The sequence below is a fragment of the Protobothrops mucrosquamatus genome, unplaced genomic scaffold (genome assembly GCF_001527695.2).
Source record: "Protobothrops mucrosquamatus isolate PMUCROS unplaced genomic scaffold, P.Mucros_1.0 scaffold664, whole genome shotgun sequence".
Taxonomy (NCBI): Eukaryota; Metazoa; Chordata; class Lepidosauria; order Squamata; family Viperidae; genus Protobothrops; species Protobothrops mucrosquamatus.
Genome location: NW_015386952.1, coordinates 847,478 through 870,304, shown reverse-complemented (window position 1 = coordinate 870,304; position 22,827 = coordinate 847,478). Strand labels below are relative to the sequence as shown.

Genomic DNA, 22,827 nt, shown 5'->3' with positions numbered 1-22,827 from the left:
GGGCATCAATACAATATGGGATAGTGATTTCATTCCTTTTATTGTCTCAGGTAATGGACTGATACCACATAAAGCCTTTTCCCATGAACTTCATTACTTCATTATATCACAAAGACTCAGATTCAGCTCCATTCAAAGTTATTTGGGGAAGAAAAATAACTTATTTGCTTGAGGTCCCAAGCAGCTTTTGTAAGTCACATCTTATTATAATATTTTAATAATGTGATGTAGTTATATTCTATTAACTTCTTTTATATTCTTGAATGACCATTGGTGGCACGGTGTTTAGAATGCAGTATTGCAGGCTAATTCTGTTGATTGCTGATTGCCAGTTCAAGTCTCACTGGCTCAAGGTTGACTCAGCCTTCCATCTTCCGAGGTCAGTAAAATAATGACCCAGATTGTTGGGGACAATATGCTGACTCTGTGAATCGCTTAGAGAGGGCTGTAAAGCACTGTGAAGCGGTGTATAAGTCCAAGTGCTATTGCTACTGCTGTGTAGAAAATTAGGTTACAGACATAAGGACAGAAAATAAAGATATGGTATCCCCCCCCCTCTCAGTTTTTCTATTTCTGTTCCTCCAAAGCCACATTATTTCTGCCAGCAGCTGCAAGCTTTCAGGATACATGCCAAGGCATATCATCTGTAAACAAAATTTCTATTTCCTTGGAGCCAAATCAAAGAACTGAAATGGCGACTTGCCTTGGTGTTCTTGAGAAATGGCTGGCAGACTTTGTCTTGAGTGAAGTTTGTAAACATATATTATCAGTGGCGTGTACTGGCAGGTTGTTATTATTCGGGGGCTAATTCTGAAGTTTAAGTTCTGTGAAAAATATTGTCTGCAAAGCGATTTACAAGCTCCTGCTGCTGTGGATTTATGAAGACAATAAAAAGCTCATTAGGCAGTATTAGAAACAGCAGTGCAAACTTTTTGTTCCACCTTGTGCACTGAGGATAGTGCACAAATGAAATGAATATGCAAGTAACTTTTTATCTGAAAAGGTCATGTTTAGTAATTACTGCAAGTCTCTGTTATTTGAATTGCTCTGGAGAACACATATCAGGTGAATGGCTCTAGCGACATCCTTTCTATTTTACAGATAAATGTACTGTTGACTGTTTTCCTTCTGGCCCAAAAATCCCTCATTGCTTCTTGTATTTCCAGACTGGGTTTTTACTTGTACCTTATGGTACTACTCATGATGCCACAACCTAGACATTGTTCAGGCAGAATAATAAAAATAATAAAAAAACTGTTCCTGCTCCTTCAGAAAAAAGTAGTTGAATTGCACTCAAACTTTGGGAATTGTGCTCCATTTTTAAACATGGTAGTAATTTCTGGAGGCTGAGAGTTGGAGCAAACCAGTGATAGAGTGGAGGTGGTTAACTGCCATGTCAGTCATGTTTTTCCAGCAAGATCTCCACCATATCCCATGTCATAGACTTCTAGGGAATCAATCCTGCTACATGGAGAAGAAAGCAGAAAAGTTGCCATTTTAATGAGAAAAACAATCAAAAAAGTTAAACTCTTCCATTTCACACTCCATTGCTAGGACAGCTACCCTTCACTCAAAAGTACAGCTTCCTGAACCAGCTCATTATTAAAAATGTCAAGTCTTCATTACAATCATTTCACAAATAAGCATTGTTTATTTATGAATAAGAGACCTTTCCACGAGTGTGTAAAAACCAGCTGTGTACTCTCATTCCTGCCTCTCTCTTTCTTTGTGTTCTGTAATAATCCATCACATTTTATTCAGTTTGTTTCTCTCCCCTGCTATATAAATCAACTGGATGACTGGTTTTATATTCTCAGTCTGAGTGTGGGGACAGGTTGCTGAATGCTGATAGTTATATGCTGCTAACAAACTGCTAGAAGGAAATGCTGAAGCACTGGGGTCTTAAGGAGAGTTTTGACTATCATTTAGAAGACAACCTGGTTTCCAATATGAGAATGCCAAAGAACGATTATGCTCCAGTTTGTTTAACCATAGTTTATTGAATAAGCATGGTTGGTTGAGTTTGCAACCTATATTAAGCTAAATTCAAACAAATCACATGCTTCATATAGCCTTTAGTAATCTTGCTTCCTACAGATGTGTGGACTTTAACTTCCAGAGTTCTTAGCTATGGTTAGACTGGCTGGGGAATTCACGGAATGGAAATCATGGCTGGACAGCATCCAGGGAAGACTTAACATGTTGTGTGAAGCTTACCTTCTTGATCTTCACTGCTGTCTCAGTAAGGTTAAGCGTTATCCTCCAAACCAGCTTCTTCTCAAAATACGGGTGGGCCGGCAGGGAAATGCCTATGAACTTGTGCAAAGGTGCCCCATTTATTGTTTGCCAAGCATTGTCCTCATAATAGAGTTTCAATCTTATATTGGCAGGTTGAAGCCAATTCGTGGGGTTCTGCCATGAAAGTATTTTCCCTGAGATATTGGAAGATGCATCCAACAATACATTGTGCATGGAGGAGGCAGCTGAAGTGCATGTAACGGAAAGGACAATTGAAACGACTCTTCTGTTCAGGGTCTGTAGCCTATGTGGCATGGAATTCACTTCCCGGGTCACTTTTATCGGTAGATCCCTGACTTCTTAGGTTTTCCTTATGGATTTTTTAAAAAATAATTTCACTTCATCCTGGTACAGGTATGGCTCTCACATACACCTTAATGTTTCTCTCCCTATCATATAATTAGAATCATAGATGAGTTGTGATTTGACACAAATATCAAATTCCAGTTCTTGAAGTAGACTTATTTAGCAGCTATATCTCACCTGAATGAATGTGGATGGCCAGTAGATGGCAGACATGAGAGACCACCCTCCTTTTCTTTGCTGCCATCTAATGGCTGGCCGATTGATAATCAACAGACAAAAAATAATGGTGAAGGAATTATATATCTCTTTCTTGAACTCCAAGGGCAGCAGCTACAACTGACCTGCACAAATTTAAGTGTCACCATTAAGATAAACTCTTAGCTGCTATCTTGGTTTGATTAGATCAACAGGCTGGCTATTCTTTTGAGAGAAGGAGGAAAATCATTGGCCTGAGGGCCTGGAAAATCTAACCACCCTGGCACACTTTTTGAACTATAGTCATTTTTTGTATGGTTGGTGATATCAAAATTTTAGTTGGGGAAGTTTTGCTAGAAGATGCCTTGATTGCATCACATGAAGGGGCTGTACGGACAGCAGCAGGACTGGAGCCCATTCAGATGCATAGAAAGGGCCTACTGTGAAGGCCACATGATTTACATTGATATGATTTCCCCCAAGTGCTGGGTCAGAATAAAAACATGGCAAGGTAGCTGCATGGATCGGCTCTAATCCTACCAAAGGGATCCAGAATGATATTCTTCCATGCCATTTCATACAGTATTCTTTATTCAGATGAATATTAGCTTCAGTTTCAGACATCAAATACAGGATCTGAAAAACACACAACCAGCAAGAAAAGGGAACAAAGTGAGAATCTGGGTAGTGATTAGGTACCTATACTACAACAGTTATTCATACCCATATCCTCTTGCCTGTAGACTACTATAATTTACTCTATGTGGGGCTCCGCTTGAAGACTCAGAAGGCCCACTAATACAAAATGCAGCTAGCTAGCTGGCTGGCTGTGGATAGCATGCTTATCCTAAGGGAGCTGTATTGGCTGCCAGTCAGCTTCAAAAAAGTTATGTGGCTTAAGTCCTTTTTACCTGAAAATCTCTCTTCCACATGGAAGATTCCCCCCCCCCCCATCATGCAGTGAGAGGCATGGAAGTTTGAAAACAGGCCATCTGGTTGTTCCCATCCTGTGGAACAAACTGCTCTCTGAAATTAGGCTACCCCTATCATTTTACCAATTTTTGGGAAGATGCCTAAATCTCTGGTTATGGAGAATTGGAGGTGTTTTATCTACATGGCCTGTTTCCCTCCTGCCATTTTTAGTTGAGAGATTTTGTTGCTTGCTGTGAATTGTTTTATGGATTGTGGATCTGGGTGATGTAATGGTGAGACACACAGGATCTAGACTGGGACAGCATACAGATTTTCTAAGAACCGAGATTACATGCTGCAGAAAATCTATACATTTACAGTCAGATTACATCTTGGGGAAAGATTATAACTCATAAGTCTGCCATGTTCATAGATAAAGTAGGTGGAAACTTGTGGTTGGCAGAGTCACACAGCTAATTTTGGGTGGCATAACAAGCAGCAAGTTATGGTTTGTACTAAGAAAGGAGTTGGTTAATGATAGTTTGTTATATAAGGTACAATTTTCTGTATTTGCCCATTGGGTGAAGCTATTAATTACAGTTCACAAATCCTGATGGCTGTATTTGTATGCAACACAATCACCCAAAACCAAAGAAAACATATCATGACTTAACCAGAAGAACAAACTCATATGTTAAATACTTCTTCTCCATCTTCCCATTATAAAGGTTGCCTTTATTCCTTTTTCACCTCAATACTCCAGATGGAAAAAATAGCATACCTTGGGAAATAACGGGAACATCTGAATAGATCTGGGCAATACCTGCAGACTTTCTCTGGTTCCGAAACAACTGGGACAGAACATCTTTCAGATGGAAAAGACCTCAAAGCTAAAACAAAGAGCAAGGGCTGTGAAACAAGCAGACCTGGGGGAAACCCAATGAACAAGTTTGTTTCTGGTTAGTTAGCCCAATTGTTTGGCTAGGGATAGATTTGTGAGGAAGTGTCTAAACTTAGTTTGGGAATTGCTGCCTTGGCAAGGGAGCGTCCCACCACTCTGGTAAGTGATATGGAATATAAAGAAGGCCATTCCCCAGTCAGTTATCTGTGGACTACAGAAAAAAGAGGATTTGTGGCAAGTTAAACAAGGCCACAGGCTTCTGCAGAGGGATGGAGTGAGGAAAACAAAAGGGCATATTAAGAATAGGGTTGCCAGGTGTCCACTATTTGAGTGGACAGTCCACTTTTTTCACATTATGTTCACTATTTCTTTCACAAAATAGTGGACATTTTTTTATTCAAAAGCTTTATGATGAAATGGTACGTAATCTAAAGCTGTACAGTCTACTTTTTTTACTACTTAACCCCCCCCCCCCGCTTGTCCACTATTTTTTGGAAACAGACCTGGCAACCCTAATTAAGAATGCAACTCTTTTAAATAATTTCTTTAAACAACATTAGGAAAGCAACAGCTTGATTTGGAATATGTAACCTTGAACAGGCAGCAGTGTCTTAATGCTGTTGGAAAAAGGCTTTTGAATGCACATTCTTTCAACAGAATCTTATTTATTTGCATATTGTCTTTTTTTATCAGTGTGGCTGGCAATGGGAAGGTAAATTCAGTGGTAACAGTAGAAAATCCCTCAATATCATAAAAAATATTAATATATTCACCTTTCCTCAAGTAGTCGACTTCTGATTTTTGCAAATGGCTGGATTCCACGTGCTGGAAGATAGAATCTAAAGATAAGTTAGATTAAATGTACATCAAAAGGCACACCTTCATTATCTTAACTTACATTTCCTCCTGCTTCCTGGAGGCGAGGCTTACTATTTATGTTTCTCATCATGTTCTGCAATAATTAGGTTCTATTTGGCAACTGCACTGATTGACCAGGGTCTATGACAACTCACCACGGCGAACTTACCACAGCCAACTTGCTGCAGCCAACTAGCTACAGCGAACTCGCCATGGGACAAGAGTTAACTAATATTGAAGAACTAGTGGAAATGAATCATTAAAGGAAGGATGCCAAAGGAGGGGCAAAATGAAATGTGAATGACAAAAAAAATTATTTTTAAATTATTTTAAATAATTAAATTGAATTGTTGAATTGTCCCGTAGTGAGTTGTCATGTGGCGAGTTAGCCATGTTGAGTTGTCCTGTCGTGAGTTGGCCATGGTGAGTTGGCTGCGGTGAGTTGTCCCATTTCAGACCAATGTATTTATTGTGCTTGTTATATTATTTTTAGTTTCTAAGCAAGTGGATAATGTGTACCCAATCTTGGCTGATCCTGAAAAGTCTAAGCAGGATGAAATCAAGCCTGTGGTTGGATGTCAGATTGTCAGGAAATTCCAGCTGTATAGGATAGGCAGATGGATGGATAGACTGAGAGACAGGACAGACAGATGGCAATGAACTGTATTGCAGATCATCAGTGATGATGATACTCTACACTTTAGCTCCTTCAAAGCCCAAAGGTGACTCCAAGAAATGATTAATAAAATGAAAACAGCAAAATAACACAAACAGACCCTAGGTGGCTGACTGCAGCTTGAAGGTCTTTACAATCATTATTATGTGCTTAACAAAGCAGTCCTGGCAAACATCCCTGGGAAGGTTTTCCAGAATGTGGGTCTCTCCACTGCTAATTTGGGATGGGAACAGCATTATAGCCATGATATGCTTGGGCAAAGTCAGACCTTTACCAGGACATACTAGATGGGAACTTTAGAAGTCATCCTTTCAACATATTTGAAGGGTATCATGTTGCTATTCTAGAGTCTCTCTAGTTTCTCCTGTACCATACATTTCAAATGCTGGGTATGTGAATCAAAAGGGGTCTTTGAGAATCTTTTAAGGTCTTGGAAATTATGTGAGTGAAGGATCCTGATGATTTAATCGTTCTTCAGAACACCATTTGAAAGCAATTGATCTGACAGAAATCTATGATCTCTAGAAATACCTAGAACTTACTGCTGTAAATTTTTATTAAGCTGCTCATGAATGCAAGCAATGATTATATGATTTATGAATCATCAGAAGAAATAGGTGAGCTATCCTGACCATTAAATGAAATAGCCTTGGGACCTGTGGAAGAATGGGGAAAAAGGAAATATAAATAATTTTATTGATATAACCTATAAATGTGGCGGCTGCAATCCTTGAAGACTGTTGTGGGCTCTGAGTATATTCCTGTGCTTGGTCCAAGAAGCCCCGGAGTTTTCCAGGATACTCTTTAACCTGGAAAATAATTTTGATCCATGTTAAAGAGCACTCCTCAATGTAGTCAGCCAGATATGGTAAGAATGCAATTGAAATTCCCAGTGGGTTAGGCCATTCTTCCCCAACTTATTGCCATCAAGATATTTTGAGAGCGCATTCCCTAACACAGGGCTATTCAACCTTTTCATAGATTGTACCACTTTTAGGACAGGACAGTATCTGAGTTCCACCAGTGCTTAGCAAGTTGTCAAAAACTTGATGACTAAAAAAAAAAGGGGGGGTGGACTTTACTGATTAGATTCATTTATTGTTATAGAAATGGATAGTTTATAATATTATGGAAAAGTAAAAAGTTGAGGTTCAATGTTAAAGCTTCCTTCTTACTGCAGCAGTGGAACTTAGAAGTCAATGCCTTTTCTTTTTTCCTTCTCCCCCTCATTTTTTCCTTTTTCTCTCACCCTTCGCTCGCAACCCCCCCACCCTTTGCTAGCAAAAACCTCTCACTTGCTCTCATTCACTCTCACGTTGCTCACAAAAGCTTCTCTCTCGCTCCCTTTCACTCACACGTTGCTCGCAAAAGCCCCTTGCTCACTCTTTCACTCACCCTTTGCTCGCAAAGGCCGCTCACTCGCTCTCTCCTCACCACTTCGCTAACAAAAGCCTCCTCTCCTCTCCTCTCCTGTCCTCTCTTCTCTTTGGGTGTGTTTTTTTCCTCTCCCTCTCTCGTTAAAACCTGCCTCCTTTATAGTTTTTCCTATCTCTGCCCTCCTTCTCCTTTTCTCTTCCAGGTGCGCCGGAAGTTCTAACTAGCATGCAACCATGCGTGCAGATCCTGAGGCTTCTACCGAGCCCTGCAATTCCAGCTGGTCTCCTCCAGGCCTGCACTGTGCCGCTTTAGTTCCTTCCCTCTCCTGCTATACTTGGCTAGGGGTCACGTAACACCTGCCAAGTGCTAAGTACCACCGGTGGTATGTGTAACACCGGTTGAAAAGTCCTGCCCTAACATGTCTGAAAGATACTGGATGGGAGAAAGCAGCACTAGAATGATACTCTCTTAGGATGTTTCATCTAATGCCTATAACAGCGTCTCTTGAAATGTATCTCTGACAAGCCATGTCAAGACCCCACATGTGAATATATTATACTGTAAAATTCAGTGCATATGAATAAAATCTGGTAATTGATTAGCCTTAGACTATGCATGTTGAATTTTCCTTGCCTAGGAAAGATTCTGATAATGTGATTACCTTGCACAACTTGTTGGGGCTATCAAAGGTGGGGGAGAGCTATTGGATAGGTGGATAAAACCAATATGCTTCAATAGTATATGCTCTGTACGATGGGCAGGGCTTCTGGTGAGCATTTTGCCCGAGTGGTGCACAGAGAAATCTTTCCTCCAAGAAAAGGAAAAATGATAGCTATGAATATATACATACTTAGTTGGGAAAACTGTTGTAGGGTAAATGGCTCAAAGACTACTTATTAGGAAGCATGCATGCTATACAAAGGAAGCTTTCCCCCCCTCTCACTTCTTCTTTATCTTTACTCAATGATTTGGAATCAAAAGATAAAAACAATGTATGACAAAAAGAGCCCAATATATTTTAATGGCCTCACCAGATGCTTACAGAGCACGTTCCAAAAGTTCTCATCATTTGCTGTCCATCCCAAGAAGGTTTTGCAAAGTTCTAAACTGTTAGTACGAGACTTGAAATCCAGAGAAAATAAAAATATTCCTCAGAGAGAATAGATCAGGATTTGAAAAATAACAGAGAAGAAAGGCAAGAACATTCTTTATCAAGATATTACAAGCAAAATGTTTTTCCAGATAATAAAGAGAAAGTGTCCAGGATACACTACAACAGTGATGGCGAACCTTTTAGAGACCGAGTGCCCAAACTGCAACCCAAAACCCACTTATGCATCGTCAGATGCCGGGTGGGTGTGGCCATTGGCTGGGTGTGGCCCATTGACTGGGCGTGGCTGCAGTGGTAACGGCAGACTGGGTGGGACTAAAAAGTTCAATCAATTCCAACTTTGCAAGATCTTTTTTTTCCCCGCAAGAAGTTGAAATTGACTGATTGAATCTTTTTTTTTTTTTGCACACGGCGGCAGAGGCCTAAAGCGAAAAGGTTTTATAAAACCCAGCTGAAGGCCTACAACTGGGGTGACGACGCGCGTGCCCACAGAGAGGGCTCTGAGTGCTGCCTCTGGCACCCGTGCCATAGGTTCGCCACCACTGCACTACAATGTATAGTTTGCTATTTCTTTCAGGAAAGTTTAGTCTGTTTGACCTTTAAAATTGAGAAGGAAGTTTCTGACCTTTATTATGGCAAATGATTTTAAATTAAACCAAAGTGGCAACCTGAAAAATGTTACAACTATGTTAAAAAACGTGCTATACATAATTTTAAACCCATAAGCAAAACATTTTTCATATTGAAGATGTTGTTTTCCCTTCTCTCAAATAAGACAATTCTTTAAGTTTGACATTCTTCAAGTTTTTTGAGCATTATATTTTATTATGTTGAGGTTTCAGGGTGTGTATTATGTAGGGGAGTCTATAAGGTAAGTGTTAAAGTCAAGACAGCATCTACAATTGTGCAATGGAAGCCCTGCTTCCCCTTTTTTTTACTTGTGACACTTGTAAAAATAGATGGGCTGTGATCATGCAGTTGTGGTTGCATCTTGATTTTCTTGACATCCCTCTGCTTATGTCCCTGTTATGGGCATTCATAGAAGAGACCCAGAGAGAAAGTGATGTCAGATACATCACAATGCCATTGCTCAAAAACAGAGGATGTAATGTTCATCTATCTTACAATGTTCACATAGTTTGTGTCATCATTTCATGATGTTTGTGCTGCTATCACCACCACCACCACCACCACCACCACCATCATCGCTTGAACCAGAGGGGAAAATATATAGTACTTGATTTACCTTTGTCACATCTTGATGTGGATCTTCTAGATTTAGCATCAGTGTTACAATACTATTGAGAACTTGATCCTGCATAGAGGGTTTGTCTTTTGTGTCCAAAGTTTTGAAGATGTCTTGGAACAGCTGATTTGCAGCACAACATATATTGTCCCTCCTCTGGAATTTCAGAAGGAAAGGAAATACATCAATTTCTATCAGACTGGTAAATATCAACTTTGGAAGCAAAACGAAGATCTAGTTTTTTAGGCTATTTTCTCCTTCCTAAGGAAAAGTGGCATAAAATAACTGAATTTATTAATGAGAAGAAGGGGAGATGCTTTATGCCAGATCTTTATGGGTATTTCTCTTATAATAGAAGCAAAATCGAACATATTTTTAAAGATTTCCCAAATCCACCATTTTTCTATTTACTGTCCCAGCTTGAAAACCCTCTCTCATGTGAATGAATAACGTCTTCTAAACTTACATCTACCAAGAATGGCTGAAGCTGTTTGACAATCTTTAGAAGTACATGGTTGGCATACTTGTGGTGTGCAACCTCCTTGGTTACGACCTCAAAAGCTGTCAATGTCACCTTCTCATCAGAATCATTGAAGTTTGGAAGTATACTCAGGATTAGCGATGTGAGTTCTTTCCTCTGAAAAGACATCAACACTCAATTCATTTTGTATGTGTGTACATTTGTCTATTTGATATAATTTGATATCTGTCTTCTTGAACAGGTCAGCAATGTGCAGGCTAAATATAATAAAACTTTTTTCTAGGGCTTGAAAGTTTAAGATGTAATTCTTCTCAAAATTGTGGGCAGCAAAGAAGGACTTCTAGAGAACTAGACAACCAAAATGCAAAAGCATTTGCCACCTTATTAATACTTGAAGAGGTGGGTAAAGACACTTGTATGGAATATTTATTTACCAATGAGATTTATATTTCCCTCAATCATTAAATGGACTTTCAATCTCACTTCTAAGGCAGGAGGTTGGTGATCTGGCTCAAAGAAACTTAGTGTTTTATGGATGAAAAACAGTTGCTTGAATTGTCCTTAGAAATAAATAGCTCAATCAATGCAGTTGATCCCAAAGAGTAATAATATCAGCCATATATTTGCCTTCTAGACGAAAACTGGCTGCAACATTCTGAACATATTAAAGTTGCCAAATTCTTTTCAAGGCAATTACATGCAGAGAATCTTACAATATTCAAGATAAGAAATGACTAAGACATTATTCACAGTAGCCTGACTGAATGGTTCCAGCAGGGTATCAGTAAGCAAAGGAGGCACCAAACTGGCTTAATTTCTTCAGAAATAACTCATCCGTTAACCTCATTCAGAAGCTAAAGTTTTCTTCAAACATACAAATAATATACCAGGTTCAATCAGTGGTGGTGGTGGGGAATCATTGTCACTCACATTTTGCAGATGCCGAATTACATTCCTCATCCCATGAAGACTGAGCCAGCGATAGGTTGGGTTTGAATCAATCTGCCAACTCTTTAATAAACTCAAGATATAATGCTTTTGTAGCACTGTATAGGTCGTCTCAGAAGAAAGAAGCTGAACAACATAAATCAGTAAATATGTGGCAGAAAATCAGAGCACTTCACCTATTTCCCATTAGCTGTGGAATGATAAAGATGGAATCTGCTGTATTTTGAGGGAAGGAGGATCAAGAAAGTCAAGATGGTGGCCATCACTGCTCAATTAAATGGTATGTCTAGGGACTTTGCTCTATGTCATGATCACCATCATGACCTTTTTGCCCTCTCTGGGATGCTTCTATTTCCCCCTTCTACATCCATGATCTTTAATAAAAAGTAGCAAGTGAGGTGTTAGGAGTTTGTTCATTTATTGGTTGAAGAATTAAAAAGGCCATGCAATGCTACAGGATAGAAAGAACAACAGAAATATTGGCATATAATCTTGAGATGACCTAAGAAAAAGAATTCCATTTAGAATTTTGGGTTTCTCCTTATAATGTTTTCTTTATAACATTACCATATTCTGTTTAGGCTGGGATGAAAATTAGAATATTAGTTTGCCAAATGGGCAGGTGGTAAGACCTACAGATTTTAGCTAGTTGGAACAGGAATGTAGTAATTGATGTGTAAATGAATTTTGAATAAATGAACCCATAAATGCATATCAACAGTGAATTGTCATACCTTCTCACAGAGATATTTAGGGGCAATCAAAAATATTAGGATAGCAGTCACCACTGCATGCGTAAAACCTTGTCCCTTTTTGTGTGTGTGGCACTGATTGAGGCCACAATCTTGATCTTTTCGGAACACTCCCTCCCCCCACTTCCATCCCCCTGAATGCTCAGAGTTTTGTATGTAATTTCCCAGCTAGGGCTGCATATTCTCTCCCAGGTACTTATCCTTTATCTGCCCCAAGCAGCTACATGAAGGAGGAAATAAACCTACTGCAGTGAAAAAGGCCATTGCTGTTAGCTTCTGTTGGTCATCTCCATGATGGAGAAATGGTATCACCTTGGTAAACACAGCATAGTCAAGCCCATGATGATTCTTGACAAGAGCTCTAGAAGAACAACATTAATTAAATTATTACATATCACAATCATGGTGAACTCTACCATGAGGTTGTTTGTTTTTCTATGGTTTACCTGGCCAAGAGGAGAACACCTTCAACGTAATTCTCTGGTGAAGACAGAAGATCCCAGTTTTCTGTGAGACTCGTAAAACATGTCTGTGATGACTTCTCCCTTTTAATCAAGGCTTTTAAAGTTTCCATGGTACAGCTGAATTAAGGTCAAGAAAAGTATTTGACTGATGGAGTACAGGGAATCTCTCACGAGTTTCACAAAGAAACTATCATCTTTCTATCTATCTATCTATCTATCTATCTATCTATCTATCTATCTATCTATCTATCTATCTATCTATCTATCTATCTATCTATCTCTATATCATCTCTCTCTCTTCTAGCACGGTCTCTCTCTCCTAGCTATCTCATCTGTCTGTATCTGTCTCACCCAGAAACATGTTTATGGCCAGAGTGCAAAGAAATTAGTAAACTTAAAATATAAGAAATCATAACCAGTGCAGACGAAGTACGCATGCATCGGACTTGACACACAAGCAGCCTGCATGCACCATTTTAATGATTTTGCCGCCAACCTGCTACGCTCGACAGGGTGATTCAAGTCCACGTGGACCAAACATCAAATTTTCAAAAGTTACTTTTAAAACTTGGAAAATCTGTCGAAAAAGGTGCCAGAACTCCGTTCCGGTGCGTTTTATGACAAAAAAAGCACTCTGCCTGCCTGCCTGCCTGCCTGCCTGCCTGCCTGCCTGCCTGCCTGCCTGCCTGCCTGCCTATCTATCTATCTATCTATCTATCTATCTATCTATCTATCTATCTATCTATCTATCTATCTATCTATCTATCTATCTATCTATCTATCTATCTATCTATCTATCCTCTAGCATGTCTCTCTCTTCTAGCTATCTCATCTGTCTGTATATGTCTCACCCAGAAACATGCATATGGCCAGAGTGCAAAGAAATTAGTAAACTTAAAATATAAGAAGAAATCGCAGAACACACATTTTTTATAAAACAGTGTGTTTACAGGGTGTGTGTGTGTGTGTGTGTGTGTGTGTGTGTGATTAGCAGCCAAAAATCTATAAGATATATCCAAAAGTGTTCAAGAAGCAAAATCTTTATTAGCCAGTATAATTTTGGAGACATATGAAAATGGAATAACATTCTCAGTCTATATGAGAACTTATTTTTTTCTGAAAATTCCTGTCATTTGTGTTTGTAGTAAATTGCTATATCGGGATGCATTTTGTTCTTGGACTGTGGATTCCACTTGGTCTTTGAGTGGTAATCCAGGGATCATATTTGAAAAGCAGATGGGTCCAGGAACAAAGAAAAGTAACATTTAGTTACATTAAATAAAATTAGTTCAGCTAATAATTACATGAATTATTTATATTTAATGACTTTATATTTAATAACCCATATATTTAATGGCATTTCACATGGAAAATTGGTGACAAGTTTTGAACACTGATATGTGCTGAAACTACTGAAACTACTGTGCTTCAGCATATGAATAAATGAAATACATTTTTAGTATGTTTAGTATGTCTTTACATTTTACATTTTTAGTGGTGTGCGTGTGTGTGTGTATGTCCACATGGATTTAAGTGTATATCTTCAGTGTTTAAATACCACCAGTATCCTGATTTTTTTAGCACAGAATGCTGGCTGGAAAATTTTGGAAGTTGAAGTCCAGACATCTTCAGGCTGCCAAGGTTGAGCTAGAAATACTACTTTTTGCTTCAAAATCTTTGTATATATTTATTCATTATTAGATTTATTTATATCCAACCTTTATTTGTACCAAAGGCACTGTACATAATAATCCTGCCTCCTATTTTATCTACAACAATTATCCTGTGAGACAGGCTGGATTGAGGGAAGACTAGAACTCCTGGTCTTCTAGTTTCCAGTCCAGTATTTTAGCTACTACATCAAACTGACTGCCTTTCCCTCATCTCTCTCTGTCTCTCTGTCTCTCTGTCTCTGTCTCTCTCTCTCTCTGTCTCTCTGTCTCTGTATCTCTCTCTCTCTGTCTCTGTCTCTCTCTCTCTGTCTCTGTCTCTGTCTCTGTCTCTCAATCTCTCTCTACACACACACACACACACACACACACACACACACACACACACACACATCACTGCAATCCAAACAAATTCTCAGCAGTGATTGTAGCAGGTGCGCGGAAGTGAAGAAAAGAAGTTTTGTAAAGGGTGACACACCACATATCTCATTAATAAAATGCCACTTTAAATGCTATAAATCTAATGATATTAGAAGGCCATGTCATCTCTGTTCAGCCAGTGTTGTGGAAGTGATGAGTTCTATTAATTTATTAAAAGAGAAGAAAGGTGTCCAATAAAGATGGGAGAACATTCAAGAAAGATGTTAACCTCCCATCTTCCTTCTCATCTGACTTCTGAAGAAGAACAAAACTGTTCCAACACTGGAGATGTGAAGGCTTAGGAGAAACATTCAGAAGAGTTCTGAAAGAATCCTTCAAAAAGCCTCTCACCTTTTCTGTCCTTTCTCCAATTTTTCCAGTTTCTGGAACTTACTTCTCAATGTATTTAATGTTCAGCCATAATTTATGATTAGTCACAACATGTGACTACCATTCTTTCAAGTTTAAGGAATTTTCTAGGGGAACATTTTAATTTCTCTTGTGCTGATGTACATCCCTACAAGTCTCTGCCCTTATGAAATAGAAACAAAGGTTTATTATGTAATGTCTAACACCGATATTACCTTTTTTATATCCCATTAGTTACCTTATGTAGTGCGATGCTTTGAGGATGTCCTCCTGCCCGTAGTCAGCATCTAAAGAGCTCACCAAGTAGTGCAGTTGAATGACCAGGAAAATTATCACAGACACATAAAAGCTATTCATAGGCACTTTGCACCTTTTATCTTTAAATATTATGCCCAGGGCCTTTGTTGCCTGAGAAAAGAATGTATATAAACACAATAAATTCTAGACAAATTGGTGCTTGTCTGCCAAACATGCATCATTCATTATTTGGATTCTCAAATGAGTAAATAACCATGGAATAAAACTCACAGCCAAAGGGAAAAAGGAAGTATTATTATCCTTGAAATTTAGGTCTGAGCCCAGAGGCTCACTGTGGAGGCTGGGTCTTCTTTTTAGGACTTCAAGGAGTTTGGCAAGGACCTGGAGTCTGACAGGTTGTTTAGCCTGGCCCAGGGTTTCCCAGATTTGAGTAACATGTCTGCAATTGAAATTGGAAACAAGACACAATTATTTTGTTTTAGAAAAAACACCTATTGTTGATTTCTTCTCAAACCTAGTTTGGGATAAATGTGAGCTGGAGAGAAAGGCAGAGAGACAGACCTATTGAGATGAAATTACAGGCACAAATGCAGACAAAAAGAGAAACTTACTGCACATCTGGAGATCTATTGGCTACTAAAGATCCCAGAGAATACATATGTGATTTACTTTTTAAACTACGGCTAGAAAAGTTTTAAAAGAGCCTCTTGTCACTGTTTTTCACCCAATCTGAGACACTGTTGTCTTCAGTAACCACAGATCCAGATTGTACAAGCCAGCTCAGATGCTGCCTTTCACTCATCCACTTTGCTTTGTTGTTCCCAGCATTCTTTTCCTTATACATTTGTGAATTGGTCCCTGCTTCATCTTTTTAATAACTGGAGCGGCGAAGCAAGCACACTCCATGCTGCTGAAGCATACACCGAAGGCTCGTGAAAGTTCAGCTGAATAATGCAGGAGGAGACAAATAACATACAACTGTTTGTGTCAATAAAGCCAACGTTTCATCTTCACTGAACAATTTGTGTGGGTGGATCTCCAGGAGGCAATCTTATAATGTAGCACTTTGAAATCAACAATCCCAGAAACCAGCATTGTGATGCAGTTTGCCCTGAATTTAATTTTATATCATGCAACCAAATTCAAGTTTATCCAAAGGTGATCATCGGGGATTAATTCTTAGACTACACATTTTTCAGCAACTTGCTTTGAAACATTGCTATTCTTCTTATTTATGACTGCATTCCAACTAATGATTTATAGTATTGTCTAATCATTGTTGTGCCAACCTAAAGCTTGTCTGTTTTACAGTTTTGTTGGCACAAGAAATATAGGATGATTCCAGAAAATGCTCTAAATTGCGAATTAGGCAATAGCCCAAGACTGAACATGAAATTCTTCAGAAGATGAAATTTTTACAGTCCAATCTATATGATCAACTCAGAAGATAATGTTCAGTTCTGGCCTAATCTTCCTTTGCATTCCAAGAATTCCAGATTGAGTCCTTGGCAGTTTCAGGTAGGCATGGAAAAGATTCCTACTGAAATCTCTTGAGAGCCATTGCTAGTAATTGTGGATGCATCTGATTATGGCATAAAGCAATTTCCTCTAATGCTCATTTTTGTCTTGGCAGTGCAGATAAATTATGACCAGATGAGGGCTCTCCAGACTACTGGCTTGGCTCATCATAAGTACATGCCCCAAGCTTGTAGATTTGAATGAACCCTTGTATTTTGATTACATATCCATTGATACCAAATAAAGAGACTGACAATTGCCTTAGCATTCCTCACTGTCAGGTCAACAATTGAAGTGAGTCATCAGTAACTCAATAAATAAGAGAGAAATGAGTGCATTTATCTATAGTATTCCAGTAATAAAAGTGTATATGGCAGAGTATTTAAAATGGTGGGGTCATTGGTATTGTTATCAGTTCAGCCCATCTCTTTATCAGAAGAAAACCTTTCCCCCTCATACTTGTCATAATAATTAGCCTGCCACTCTTTTTTTTTTTCAGTGCCTTTGAGGCAATTTTTACTTCTGGTGACTACACGGACAGGTCTTTGGACAGGACCAGGACTCGGATTTCCTCACTTCTAATCTAGCACTTCAACCACTAGACCAACCTGTCACAAAAGAGTGAGAGTCTCAGAAGGCTTGAGATGGCCTCATCTGTGTGTGCTTCAACCAGCAGGCAAACAGCTCCTATTGCTGCTTCTCTTGCACTGCGATCCTGGATAGCATTCAAGTGGAAATAAATAATATCTATGATTTCTGGCACCTACAAAGGAGAAAAAAAGGGATTGTCAAGGGTTGTATTTTCTTGTGTTTTTAGTCCTTAACATAATTTATTCATTCAAATATGAATGAATGCTCTGTGCATCTGGATAAGACTGGGTACTTCTTAGGAAAAATGGTCCTTAGGAAAAAAAATCTTAGAGATTAATAAGTGTACTGTAAGTCAGGGCTTTTCAACCTTTTCACCGATTGTACCACTTTTAGGATATGGCAATATTCGAGTACCACCTAGCAGGGTGTCAAAAACTTGATGACCAAAAAAAACCAACCCTGTTCAAAGTTGCAATTGCACTGAAATGACTTATGACCATTTTTCACACTTATGACCATTGCAGCATGCCCCAGGGTCATGTGATTTATATTTGGATGCTTGGCAACTGATTCATATTTATGATGGTCACAGTGTCCCAGCGTCATGTGATCCCCTTTTGCAACCTTTTGACAAGCAAAGTCAATGGCAGGGCTGCTGGTGGCCAAGTGCTAAGGTGGGACTTCCCTCCCTCCCTCCCCGCCTCCCTCTTTCTCATGCCCACCTCCTTCTGAAGGAAGAATTTGAAATCCCCCTCCCATATTTTCTCTCTTCCATATATTCATCAAACAAGGAAAAGCTTCCAGAGACAGAAAAGACAAACTGCTGAGTGAACTAGCTTAAAAGAGCACATTCCCCTTTAAGAATTAGCTACTGGCTAGAAAGGAAAGTTAAGGAGTGCAGCCGGCACTTAAGGCAGAAAAAAAACAACAACTATAGATTTACTTCTAAGTTAATCTTTAGGTTAGAGATCCTGGCTTGCAACAAATAGCATAAGTATGCTTAAAATTAAATTGGGATATGGTTGTTGTTGTGGCATACTAAAAATGTGCCAACATTGATTATTAGTATCTTTACCATTACTAGTAGAATGCTGCATGTGTCACAAGCATGTCTATAGCTGGCAACCTAGTCTACTAAAACAAATTTAATGAAGCATGACCAAAGCATGATAGGCAGTGGAGGTCAATCTATGGAACTTCATTCGGTGATGACAATGCCAAGTTGAAGATTGTAACTTATAGTGTTAGAAGGTCAAATGGTAAAGAGCATTGAGTAGCAAATAAAATGAATGAACAAATGGAAGAAGAAATGTTGTGTCTTGTGAGAAGAAGAGGAAGAAGAAGGATGTAATATATTTGAATAAAGATGGTATGCTCTTTGGAATGGTATTGACTAAAACTCCATCAAATCCATTATTCCTTGTAATGATATGTGAGAATGACCTTGGGAAATAAGAGGGAGAGTCATAGGTTGGACAGCTGGCATGTAAAAGATATCTCAGCCTACAGAAGAAGGAAGGACATGGGAGTCTCCCTCGTTTTCAGGAGAATAAAAAGAAAGGAAGGGGAAGATCCTTTCAGTCTTGCAAGATTCTGTTAATGTAGCCTTACAATACCGATAGACTTTGTGCAACTGGTTGTGTTTCTGGTTTGTACTAACATTCTTACTGCAGGTCATCCCGGCTTCCAATGACAAACTGAACAAAATAGGGTGAATTGATACCTAAAAACTTTCTTGTGTTTTGATGAACCCTCCCTATAATTTTTCCAACTTGGCTTTATAAATTTATTTGCTTTGGCTTGGAAAGAGATTAAGTAACTAACATGAAATGGGTTGGATGCACTTCCATTTCTTTTTCAGGTTTTCTTCAAAACTCTTAATAGTATTTGAAGAAAAAGAATGGATTCTGAAGTGGAGTAGCTCATGACTTCTTATGGCACCTCCTTGCCTTCTAGTACACTTTTGATACAGGCTGTTTTTATTGTTATTGCAGACACGTGAATTAGAGGGCACCTCACTGGGCAGCGTAAGTCCCTTAAGTGAAAAGACTGGTGTAAGGCTTCTTGATGAAAGTTTTGAAAATCTAGACAACAAAAGGAAAAATAAAAAATATGGACCAAAACTGATGAATTGGAAGTTCTCGAAAGATAAACTGCACCCTATTTAATTGAAAAGTGTGTATTAATTGACTAAAGTCACAAAATATTTTTCAGAGCATTTCTCCTAGGGAACACTTATCCAGATCTTTAACTATTGCAATACAACTTTTCCCAGTGTAGGACTATCTCCATCATGTTAGGATTTAGCAATATGAATGACATGTCCATAAAACAAAGAATCCTGTTACTTTGGAATAATATTGCAGTTCTGAGTTGTATTTCAGAATACAGATTACAATCAGTGAATTACTATATAATATTAGATGGAAAATATTCTTTTGTTTCTAGAATTCTCAGTGTTGGACAATAAAATTGCACCCAGCTACATCTAGGGAACTCAGAATTATAGGTATTTCTGATGATGATAAAGTTTTTACTGATAATCAATGCCTCCTTAATGTTAGCTGCCACCTTATGCTTGCTTGCGCTTCGCTGCTAGGTGGTGACATACTGCCATGAACTGTGGGGAGAGGGAATGAAGGGGGGAATGCTTCAGGAAATGAAAGTAAATGCTGTATCTCCTCAAGATGCTGCCTCAACATCATCCAGCTGGAAGGAGAAGCGCCGCTTCCCAAAATACAGTTGGACTGACCATTAGGAAAACATCTTGCCTGAACCTGATTGGTTGCACTGGGGTGGGCAATGAGATACAGTTAAGGGAGTGAAAAGTAGAATTTAGGGATTTTGGTGTGTGATTCTCAGTTCTGGCTTTGCATTACTGCAATACACTTATCTCTAATAAACTATACCTTTCTCAAAAAATGGAGCCAAGAATTATTTTTATTTAGAGGTTTAAGTTGTGGCAGTGCCCAACACCTTAACATCTATTTCATGAATGTCACTATAGTGATGGCTCACTAAAATTGGTTTTTACAGCAATTATGCTGTAATATGATGTTCAATTTAAAGAAACAATAATGCAGTAAGCAACTTGTGATGGCCATTTATGGAGGTAGATACCACTGGGGAAAAATGGAATAGGTTAGTTGCTATTGAAAAATGGTGCAAATTGATTTGCTATTATTTAAACTAGCAGTTCTAGGACAAGGAATAATTTCAAAACACCTGCAGAGTGAATCTGAGCATCAAATCAACATAGAACTTGACAATGAGACTCAACTTGTCTTACCTTTCCCCTTAATTTGTTCTTCTCTTTCTTTAAAAGAGAATTCAGCATAGTTGCAGCTGCCTGGATATTGTTTCTGTCCGAGTTCCGCAGGCTAGCCACTGCCAAGAGTATCTGTCCGGTAATGGTGGCTGTTGGATCAGTTTTGAGAGGTTTCTGAGAAAGACAGAGAAGAGGCCACTATAGGGCACTTATTTATAACTGGAGATAGGTGTAAATATCTGCAATTCTTAAGAAAGTGGCAGAGCTAGCTTGTGCTTTTATTAAATTTTATTCAGTGCTGCAAGGAGAACTCTTGGACATGTCACCCTAACCATTAGCTCTGGACCATAACATTATGTCTATTGCTGGGTTCTCCCATATAAAGCTTGACAGTTGTGTGAGACTTCAATTCTCATAATGCCTAATCATACGACCACAAGATATGCTGATTAGCAAATATGGGGATTGAATTCCAACACAGCTGTTGGGCAGCAAACTGGAGAATGCTAGTTGAAGTGTACATAGTGTATATGATGATCTAACATGAAATTAAATGTCTTAAAATAAATAGAAAACTGTGCCTCAAGGCAGTATATGTGTACAGCTTTCCTAAGAACCAAATTTAGTCTTTCAGCAGGATACTAGAAGCCATATTCCAAAACACAGATGGGGTCTCTAAAAAAGTGGATTGAAATAGATTAAAACTGTATTTGATTTAATTTAAATTTTATTAATAGCTTTCAGTATTAATGTACTGAACTGGGAAAGTGTACACTTCCACTGCTGCATAGTAGCTGTGAAGTATGAAGAATTGGAGCATAAGCAGAAGACTTTTGGAATTAATAGTCTTCCTGTTCATAGATTGTACCTCATTACATTCTTCTGTAATCGGATTCAAGGAGATACTCTCATGATGTTCTAAGTCTGTAATCCCTGTTTTGTGTTTTTCCTCCAGAAGGAAGTTCTTAAATTCCAACCCTGACTGGGACATTTCTCTTGTAGTCTGCTTCTTGTTTTCCACACATAGTATTTTTCTTTTCCTGGCACAAATATGAGAGCTGTATATGGATTTGCCTTCACCTGGAATGGATCATCTAATGTGTCCTCAGAGGAGGTCTGTGTAGCTTTATCAAAGCAGATAAAATCTGATTCACTGGCAAAGGGCATGTTCAGTCTCAGATGTGGGCCATTGGTCTTCTCTGTTCTTTCTTTTATAACCATAGCTGCTCTAGGAGAGAATGAAAGATTGTGAAGTTGCATCTCAGAAGAATATCTAAAATTATTTTTGGCTAAAGCAATGGTGAATTGGATGAGGAGAGTTTTCAGTTAAACCCTGTGGGATTTGGAAACAAAATCCCTGAAATAAGGATTTCATAAAAACCTGTACACTATAGGTATACACTTATGACCACAATTGATCCCAAAATTTATGTTGTTAAGTGAGACATTTATTAAGTGAATTTTGCCCCATTTTACATCATTTCTTGCCTTAATTGCTAAGAGAATCACTGCAGTTGATAAATTAGTAACCCAGTTGTTAAGTGAATCTGGCTTCTCCAAAAGGTGATCACATGATCTTGGGACACAGCAATGGACATAAATATGAACCAGTTGCCAAACATCTGAATTTTGATCACATGATTGTGGGGCTGCTGGAAAGGTCATAACTGTGAAAAATGATCATAAGTCACTTTTTTCAGTGCCATTGTAACTTTGAATGGTCACTAAACGAATTGTTGTAAGTTGAGGATTACCTGTATAGAGTAGTAAGAAATGAGAATGTGTTTGTAAGAAGGCTGTTAAACTTCTCAATGAAAAATCGGAAATAAAATTACTCCCAAAGTTCATGGCTTTTTGCTTTTGCTCAAAATACTGTGGTGATTCACCTGTACAATTCATAGTAGTGTTTCTATAGTATTTGCTTTATTCTAATTCTATAATCACAATTAATAATTATTTTCATAACATCTATCTTATTGTAATATAATGTAGGTATATATGTTGGTGCGGTTCTAAGATGTATAATGAACTAATCAAGTCTCTTCAAGAACTTTAATTCAAATTCCTCTACTGTAAATTTTTTAAATCCGTTACCTGTACGGATTACTATCAGGATGTTTTTTCCGGATTCTTTAAAAATGTATTTGATACCTTTTGACTCCACCTATTGAAGGTAGGTAAATAAGACTTGTTTGTATATGTCATATG

At 38.5% G+C, this 22,827-nt stretch overlaps 1 protein-coding gene across 1 annotated transcript; it reads right to left on the bottom strand.

Annotated features, from left to right (window-relative positions):
- Positions 1-1,400: 1,400 nt before the first annotated feature.
- LOC114922695 (maestro heat-like repeat-containing protein family member 6) lies at positions 1,401-21,840 on the bottom strand. Its single transcript, XM_029284506.1, has 15 exons — positions 21,700-21,840; positions 20,641-20,793; positions 17,369-17,523; positions 15,513-15,681; positions 15,223-15,392; positions 12,508-12,642; positions 12,308-12,422; positions 11,292-11,435; positions 10,347-10,517; positions 9,881-10,036; positions 8,555-8,644; positions 6,853-6,955; positions 5,386-5,451; positions 4,493-4,601; positions 1,401-1,464 (listed from the first exon to the last, which is right to left on the bottom strand). The coding sequence occupies exons 1-15, from the start codon at positions 21,838-21,840 to the stop codon at positions 1,401-1,403; spliced, it is 1,941 nt and encodes a 646-aa protein (XP_029140339.1).
- Between the last annotated feature and the right edge of the window lie 987 nt (positions 21,841-22,827).

Coding starts and splice junctions, on each gene's coding strand:
- LOC114922695 (XM_029284506.1), bottom strand. CDS start 21,840: ATGGTTATAAAAGAAAGAACAGAGAAGACCAATGGCCCACATCTGAGA. Junction 5,452..6,852: donor TGCAGCCGCCACATTTATAG/GTTATATCAATA, acceptor ACTTATCTTTAG/ATTCTATCTTCCAGCACGTG. Junction 1,465..4,492: donor TGTTCCCGTTATTTCCCAAG/GTATGCTATTTT, acceptor TTCTCCATGTAG/CAGGATTGATTCCCTAGAAG.